We start from the raw sequence: 9,324 nt of genomic DNA, 5'->3' as shown, positions 1-9,324 counted from the left end.
CTACTTTATGTGTTCCCTTTAAATGGTGTATCTTTAAATCAAAAGTAGTCCATTTAAGTACGATAGCCGCCCATGTCATTAGTTTAACTTTCATTCGATAGTGTTCTATTTCAATTTATGTATCTTCAAATCGAAAGATGCAAACTGTAATTGCTTATATTCAAATAGGTATTTATTATCAAACCAAAAGTAGTCCATTTCAATTGTTACAATTTGTATTTTTAAATATGATTTTTACCTGCCGCTGTACATAATGGTACCATTCTCGAATAAATACACCAACTGATTCTTTGTGGAAAGACCTTGCATTTCTGACTTTCTTTGGGAGTAGAAGAACAAATCTGGTATCCAAACTTTGTCCACAATATTATTGCCTAATATTAGACGCTTGTAACTGGTATTATATGCTGTGAAATCTAAACGTCCGTCTGTCCAGTTCAAACGTAGATACAATGTACAATCATACTCCTGTCAAGAGGGAAAATGGTGTTGTATACTTTCTTTGATACTTTACATTTTATTAGAACTGTGATACCTCATGAGAAAATTTCTATTATGAGATCGCGAACATTCATTTTCTGTTCCTTTTTAGTTGCCAAATAACATAACATGCATCATTAAGATAACTGTTGTGTTAAGAAATCACCATTTGTTCACCCCCTGGATAATCTGTTTAAGCAATTTGTGCTGTATCTTGATAAATTGCGAGTAGGTAATATATTCAGTATATGTAAAGGTTTGCCTTAAAATCATAAATTGTAGGCATAAGCGTAGTAACCACTTCCTTCATATTTGTGGCATGATTGGGTACCTTGAATTCTGCAACTCGGTCACATAAGTCAACTACAAGACTCCGTGGTGTGACTAAACGAACATGGTGATAGTCAAGTGAAGCTTACGTCCCAAAAATTCAAGCTAATGGATCTGTTTATTTGATCGCAGTGGCTATAGTACATGACATTCCGTGAATCATCTTGAATTTAGTTTGAAGGTTTTTGTAATATACAAAATATTGTCTTTTGCATTGGTTAGAAAAAATGTACCCGGCCGTTTAGTTCAGTGGTTAAAGCGTAGAGCTATGGATCTTCGATCTCTAAGAGATGCCGTTAATTCTCCATGACGATTTTTTAAAAGACATTGTATCGGGAGTCATATCGGGCTCCAATCTCTGATTCATGTAGAGAAATTTTGCAGATATTTGCGGTAAATATCTGCCAGCCGTTATATAAATGAAATACTGGTGAAGACAGAACTTAAACACAGACAGAAATGTTTATCATACTACGATAAATTCATCAATCTGCACTGAGAGAAACGTTCTTGTGTTTTAAACTTACCATGTTAATGTCACTTTCAGAATCAAGATCAGTTATAGCCAATTGTACAGAAACGTTTGTGACATTTCCTGAAAAATATATTGATTCGTAAATTCTTTTAACAAATTTTGATCTTAAATCTAATCGTAGATATTACCTCTCAAAAAACTTATCATTGCAACTTTACAGATCGATTCAATCTCTTAACATCGACCTTACAAACTTATCATAGCAGCTTGATGGATAGATTCAATCACTATAAAATGAGCATGAACCTAAACATAGAAACATGTATATAGAATCAATCTCTATAAAAAAAAAACCTTTAAGCTAACTAGAGCAACTTGATAGATAGATTCAATCTCTATAAAATAGCCTTAATGTTAATCATAGCATCTTGATAGACGTATTCAATCTGTATAAAATATTATTAAAATAAATCATAGTAACTTGATAAATTGATTCAGTCTCTATAAAATCTTCAAGCTAATCATACAGTTTGAAGCAGGGAACTATCACTAGGAAAATATACAATTAAGCAATTCATAGCAACATTATCGACGAATTTAGTCGCCAAAAATGACCTTACACCGAATGGACAGAGAGATTAAGTTTCAATGCAAAAACACTACAGCTATTCATAGCAGCTTGATAGAAGGATTAAATCTCTAAATGACTATAAACATAATCATGGCGCATTTATAAATAGATACAATGTTTTCAAAAAATCTTAATCATAGCGACTTGAAAGAGGAAATCAATCTCTATAAAATTAACCTTAAGATCTAATCATAGCGACTTGATGCAGGTATTCAAAATCTCTAAAGACTAAAGGCTTATCATAGATATTTAATAGATGGATTCAATCTCTATAAAATGAACATAGGTTTTTCATACATAGATTTTATCACTACGGAATGACATTAAAGCATATCTTAGCAGCTTTTTAGCTGGATTAAGTCTCTATAAAATTACAGAAACTAAGCATATAGCAGTTTTAAATCAATAGTTATACCTTAAAGTCAATCATTACAATTTGATTGAATAATTCAATGCCTATAAAATAAACTGAAAGCTATTCATAGATACTTGATAGAGGGACTCAGGAACTATAAAATAGCTTTAAAGCTAATCATAAAAACATGCGAGAGGGATTCATTCCATAAAGATTAACATAGCTGCTTGACAGATTTAACCAGATCTCTATAAAATAACATTTAAGCTAATAATAACCCGAATTTTGAGTTCTTATGCGTAAGAATATTTCACGAATGCCATAGGCCTGAGTAATATATTGTTTCGCATAAGAACAAAAACCTCGGGTTATTCTACGATAAATCAAACTTGGGAAATTATTATTTTGATTTTAACACGACATGCTAGTAACAACAGTGTTAGAAAAAATGGTAACACTTTTTTCGACCGTGTTACGCACCTGGATTGGACGACATCATTGCACGCGAGTGGTTTATTGCAGAATAACCCGAGCTAGATTTTGCTCTACATGTATGTAGGTTATGTGCTTGTCGTGTTAGAATATAAAATAACCTTTATGCCAATCATAAGAAATTGATTGACGGATTTCATCGCTATAAAATATTCAAAGAGCTGACTATATCAACTTGATTTCAATCACTATAAAATAACCTTAAAGTTAATCATAGAAACTTGATTTAAAGGGATTCACTCTCTAATAAATAACCTTTAAACCATCGCAACTTAGATGATTGGTACTATTAGATGGAAGTATTATCTTTAAACAATTATTTAATGCATCTTAATAGATAAATTTATTCGCTTGAAATGATCAAACATCTATTCATAAACAAATCTTGATATAGAGATTAAATTCACCATACGAATAATTAGCGGCTTGATAGATTCAATTCCTTTAATTTGACTAAGATTGACAGTAGATTGTACGCCTATAAAATGACTATAAACCTAATTACAGCAACACGAAAGTGGAATACATGTATATCTCTTTAGCAACTTTAAAAATATTTGCTTCCAGCTGTAGTAAATGATAGTGTGAGTGCAAATAAATATTAAAGAACAAGATACTAGTTAAACAACGTTACAAGGTTGACCTTCTTTTGCGCATATTAATTTTGGAAACGAAGTATAAAATGCATTCATTTTATAGCTCGTTTATTTTGTAAGTTTTAACAAATCGCTTTCAGTTTCATCACAGGTAAAACGATAGAGCAATTAAAACATACATATAGCTACATAAGCACATTTAATAAACAAAATCCTTCCATTGACTAAAACTGATGAATTTATGTGTAAATTGTATTTTACTTATACATTATAAACCAAACCTGTGGAATACTCCGGTGGTAGGCTGTTGTCATATTGAGTGTCATTGAGCAGTTTATGAACAAGCTCAGACCTGAAGAAAGAAAATAATCATACAAAAGAGTAAGTACAAAAACAAACAGACTAAGTGTTTTTCTTAAAGTGTCTGTCAACTTATTTTTTCCCCTTTTCATTCAATAGTGCTTATTAATTTAGGGGCTATTTTATTTTTTTTTTGCCAGGAGGCTTTTGTCTACGGGGCTTTTGTCCTACATTCACATTATAAATACATAAAGCTTCAATAAAGGATTTGAAAGCTTTTGTTATAGCGTTAACTCACATTTTCATTAATCTTAAAATAAGATATTTATCCCAGGTAAATAAAGTAGAACCGCGGTTAAAAACAAAAGCCCGTAACTCTTCTGATAAAATCCAGAAGACAAGCTTTCCACTCTGTTGCTATGACAGCCATAGTACATAGGTAAACGAAGGAAAAATACGTTTTAAATTACTGATCAGTGATCTGAATGCTGATTTTTTGTTATAAATCAGTTTAAGCAGAGACCTAAGTGTATATAAGTAATATAATAAGATTTAACAAGAAATACTTAGTTCTACTTGCAGTTGTCGAATTTAAATAATTAAAGTTATTAAAAAATATATATATATCTATCTGAACTATGTTCTATATTTTTTACACACGACTAAACTAAACAAAACATATATTTAGAATAATACGTTTCCTGTGTATATTTCATGTTATAATTATGTATTTACCTTGTCGGTCCTTCGCCGGAAGTGGCTGATGCCGTTAAGATACACAGGAAGAACGTTAAATTCTTCTCTGCCATACACCTTCTCTTATCTAGTAACATGATTATCTATAAATACAAGATCAAAACATCTTAACATAATATTTTGATTAGATTTACGCATCGTACTTCGTCTTAAGCACATTTTCAGATAAAAAAAACATGTTATTAACGAACAAGAGAAAGGGAAAACAGCCAATTGTCATAATTCAAGTATATTAACAGAAGTAAATTATTTACATAATGAGCCCGCCCATTATTTAAAATCATGTATCGTCTAAAACACTATTTTAAATTTTAACAATTTTAGATAATGCAAAACATGTGTTATTAATCTATTCAATGAAATACAAGTTTTAAGTATGTCTTTTTTTGCTACTAGACTCAGTTTAAATAAAAATAAGCGTGACCTTTAAAAAGTAAACCGGATCAATATGATGAAGAAACATTCCAATACATATTTCAACAGATGAGTCGGTCAGGGACTTAGAATTTATAAATGTACTGTATTTCTTCGTCTGTGAGTTTCACAGATTATAAAAGGAAAACACTATCTTTATCAATTATAAAGCCGAACAAATTCTGTAAAATACGAACAGGCAGCAAACAAAAATCCCCTGTAATGTACTGTAAATCGTGCATTGAGCATGTTGTTGCAATACTTTCGTGAAGATTTCGATAGATATTTGACGTTTTGAAACTGAAACATCATTAACTCATATAAAGGAAAAAATAGTTTACATGAACATTGAGCAGCTTATAAAATAAGAATAATATTTTGAAGAAAAAAAAAGAGAAAACGATTGTCAGTTGTTTTGTTGTATGTTTGAATTCCCGAAAAAAAAATCATGTTAATGGGCCACTCTTAGACCTGGACAGTTCAGCGTCCTTACAAATTCACCATGTTCATAGAATTGTTGCATATCTTCGTTTTGATGCATTTGCAGTACTTATCCAGTGCTTAAGTTTCAAATTACCAAGCTAAACATGATAGTTTACATGGAGTTTGCAAATTGCTTATTTATGAATTAAAATTGCTAAAAACGATGTTTGTAGTTATTCAGTAATTCAGCACTGGGATATGCCGCAAAAGTAACAAATTATAAATATGTAACATTTAATTAAAAAGGTGAGTATTTAAATGCACAGATGTGTCCATAAGTGCGGCCCCTTAGTTTGGTCCTTTTCTAATTCCAAGCACACACCAGTAAAATGGCCCTCGGCTTTAAGAATAACTTATTTTAAATGATGATAATATTCCATTATTCGGTGACGTTCAAAATAGATCTGACACAGTTCTATAAATAGCGCACATAAAACAATTCAACATTGAATCAATGCAAACTAAAATAATAATCATGAGTATAACAGTAGCTTGATCCTAGATATTATATTCGGCTCTCGTGTAATTTATCACTTCCGACATTTACTGTCAGCCGGATCACCCCGGTACTTGCTGTCACGCCAAAGTCACATTCGGCACATACCGTCAGGCTGGATTGCACCGACATTTACCGCATATCGGTGAAAGTGGGAAAGTACCGTGTACGGGGAAGGGGCATCTAAAAATATTTGAAAGACAGGTATTAAACTTTCTCCTCAGGGGAATTCACTGGTAGAGGTGCTCGCTTCATTTGAGGTGGGTTAATGGGCCTCCCCCTGGGACTTTTTAAGATGCATTTTAGATCTAAATTTTGAAGTAATGGATGGGTTAGTGCCCTTTAAGTAAAGTAGGTGGTCAAGGGGACTCTTTCTTTGGAAAATTTAGAAATGTAGGTATGAAATGGAGGTGCATAAAATAAAATTTTAAAAAAATATTATTCCTCTGCCAAAATAGTTTGGCGCATCTTTGATGTGTATAAGTCACTTCTCATCTAACTGAGGAGCACGAGCCTCCTTCTGCTCAACCGTGTTTCCGGTTCTGACAAAACCCGAATTAATACAGAATACCAAATCAAGCTAACTATATAAAAACCTTCTTACATCAATTTATTTATACTAGGTATTCCGTCGACCTATGGCACATAAAACATTTTGTTTCAAATTATTCTTGTCGAGAACTCCGTGCTAATGTTGTACAAGGCCTTATGGTAAAGAATGCATTATGACATGATATCTTTGATCTCCAGCGGTATCCAGACTAGCCGTAAAGCGTCAACACAGGCCAAAATACTTCTGAAACACCCCTGCCAAACATACAGATAGAAACTTGGACGAAGATCTAGAAAACTGTCATGCACAAAATATGATTAATAATAAATCTAAAAAAAAACAACCACATAAATAGTGTTTTAAATACGGCAATGTTTACAGTTAGCATTTGCGACAAACATTCGATCCTCTATATTACATACCCCGCTATGTGTGTATTATGACCTTTCGTTCATTTTGCCGTAAATGCCGCCTCAGCTTTTAACGTTTGCCACATTTTGAGAAATAAAATTTCACTTCAAACATTAACGGAGTTCTTTGTATATAAATATAGCTTAACAATTTAACGTCCAGACAGTGATATATACACACAATATACTTCACAGAACGACACATTTTTTTTCTGAAAAAAAGACATGCGTTCTATTCAATCTGTATTCTCTTAATAATACGTTAGTGTCATCTAATAATTGACACTTCGTTTCGGAATTATTTGATAATTTTATATAGATTTCAAATGTACTTTCGCTTTCATATGTCCCAAATTTTCAATAAAATGTTAACTTCGCTTTATGAGCATGATAGTCCTCAAAGTGCTGAAAATAAAGAACAATAAAATATCAAAGGAAAGAAGAAAATGTTTACCTACGTAAAGAAAGTATTCAATAAAATGAAATAAACCGTTTGAAAGAAAAGATAGCACTTCGATGAACTAACGTTTTTAAACAAATAATTAAAAAATATTATAGAATCAGTTCCATGTTACACATAATTGATTGCATTGTTTAAAGTTAACACGTGTATTTGATTGTGAAGGGTGATATAAGGTATACAATGGATTTTAAAAAAAGAACAATTGGTCTCAATATATCTCTTACTGCACATCAGTTAGCTAACAAAAGATTGTGAACGAACCAAATACCTGCTTAGTACATGTAAGACAGTGAGCAAGTGTGGGAAGTTTCAATCCATTACCATTTGTGGGTACTGAGATACCAGCTTACATACAAAGCCTTAACCAAAATTTTACGTCGAAAAGGAGCGTGATTTCTAAAATAGTAAAAAGAGTTATGGGAGCTGCGCAGTGTAAGTCAGTTTATCACAGTAAATAAGAGTGTGAAATTTCAATTCATTCCCACAAGTGGTTAATGAGATACAAGCTTATATACAAAATCTTAATCGGGACGCCAACGCCGAGGCAGACGCCGAAGCACGAGCGATTCCAATAACTCTATTATTCTTTAAATAGTCGAGCTAAACATGATAAACAATAACTATCCTGCAAGTAAGATTAAAAAAGATAATATTTATTCTACATAAATGTATGTCATTATGGAAGGATTAAAATATTCAAATCAATTTAATTCAAATTTATTCAGGCATAAGATCATAAAACATTATATAAAACTAATGCAATAAAAAAAATGTATACAATAGCTAATATAGATTAAAATGAATTGATTATAATGTTATAAACATCTTAACATAGATGTGCTAAGTAATACATGAATGATTACGTCACTTATACTTTATGATTTATTAAATAAAATAAAGATATGATCTTAATACCTGGGATGACGCATCAAAGTAAAATCAATCACTTATTTCCAATGGGGTCCCATTAGGTAGATATAATTTTCAATCATTATCTTCACAATTATACTGTGTGACCAATACAATTAATTGGTAAATAATCGTGTATAAGTAAAACACATAGCGTTATCTAAAACAAAATATGTCCTGAATATAATCACAGTGGTTCAATATTTAAAATTATGACGGAAGAAAATACAAATATTCATTTTCATTTTCAGGAATGTCTCAGTACAAAATAGTATCCGAGGTTTCTCTTTAACGTGCACACTTAAATAAATGTTTCTTCACTTCCTGATAAAAGCTATGCTTATTTGTTTTCGACTTGATAAACTTGATTATTCCAATCTAGAACTGCATTGAAATAAAAAGTATCAGCAACAAAACTTTTGACTTTTGGAACAACAAAGTTAAACTTACTAAGTCTGGTCCGTTTGTGAATTGATGAAACTTTGCAAAAAATTTGATTAAGATATTGTGGTGCAACGCCGTGAAAAATATTATAAACATGATTAAGTCGTAATTGTTTAGCCCTATCTTCGACCCTTAAGACCTTGACTTCTTCCAACATATCACAGGTTATACTGGTCCTGGGTGATATATTAAGGATGAATCGGATAACTTTGTTCTGGGTTACTTGTAAACGGCTTTTTAGAGATTAAGTGAGACCAGCATACCATGCCGAACAGAAGTAGTCAAAGTGACATTGTATTAATGCACTTGTCAACGTTTTCTTTGTTTGAATACTGAACTTACTACAGTGTCTGTATAAAAAGTTTATCCGTGCATTGACCTTGCTAACTATTGAGTCTACTATCTGCTCACCATTTAAAAACTTGTCGATACGTAGACCAAGATATTTAACATTACTTTGAGAGGGTATTATATGACCGTTACAGACAACTTTAAAGGAAGAAATTTTCTTGAGCTTCCTAACAGAATCAAACAACATACACTCCGTTTACCAAGATGTAGGGACAATTTATTATCAGTTAACCATGTTGAACAATTTTCCATAACTCTACTTATTTTTTCTGAAATAATTTGGGGATCTTTATGGGCAAACAATATCGCACTGTCATCGGCGTAAAATATAAGCTTGCAGTCCGAATCTATACACGTTCCATGTCATTTACGTAGCAAAGAAAAAG

At 31.8% G+C, this 9,324-nt stretch overlaps 1 protein-coding gene across 1 annotated transcript; it reads right to left on the bottom strand.

The window, feature by feature from the left end:
- Positions 1 to 234: 234 nt before the first annotated feature.
- Positions 235 to 7,286, bottom strand: LOC123543875 (gamma-aminobutyric acid receptor subunit beta-4-like). The gene is made up of 6 exons (XM_053532108.1): positions 7,226 to 7,286; positions 5,917 to 5,991; positions 4,395 to 4,498; positions 3,641 to 3,711; positions 1,338 to 1,405; positions 235 to 468 (listed from the first exon to the last, which is right to left on the bottom strand). The coding sequence occupies exons 2-6, from the start codon at positions 5,938 to 5,940 to the stop codon at positions 235 to 237; spliced, it is 501 nt and encodes a 166-aa protein (XP_053388083.1). The 5' UTR covers positions 5,941 to 5,991; positions 7,226 to 7,286.
- Between the last annotated feature and the right edge of the window lie 2,038 nt (positions 7,287 to 9,324).

This window comes from Mercenaria mercenaria, chromosome 19 (genome assembly GCF_021730395.1).
Source record: "Mercenaria mercenaria strain notata chromosome 19, MADL_Memer_1, whole genome shotgun sequence".
In the NCBI taxonomy this organism is placed as follows: domain Eukaryota; kingdom Metazoa; phylum Mollusca; class Bivalvia; order Venerida; family Veneridae; genus Mercenaria; species Mercenaria mercenaria.
Note: the sequence above shows the minus strand (reverse complement) of the source record. Positions and strands in the feature narration are given on the sequence as shown.

What these genes read in the sequence shown, in the direction of transcription:
- LOC123543875 (XM_053532108.1), bottom strand. Translation starts at nt 5,940, where the DNA reads ATGTCGGTGCAATCCAGCCTGACG. An exon ending in TCCGGCGAAGGACCGACAAG is followed by an intron (nt 3,712 to 4,394) that starts GTAAATACATAA and finishes TTCTTTCTTCAG; the next exon opens with GTCTGAGCTTGTTCATAAAC. An exon ending in ACCACCGGAGTATTCCACAG is followed by an intron (nt 1,406 to 3,640) that starts GTTTGGTTTATA and finishes TATATTTTTCAG; the next exon opens with GAAATGTCACAAACGTTTCT.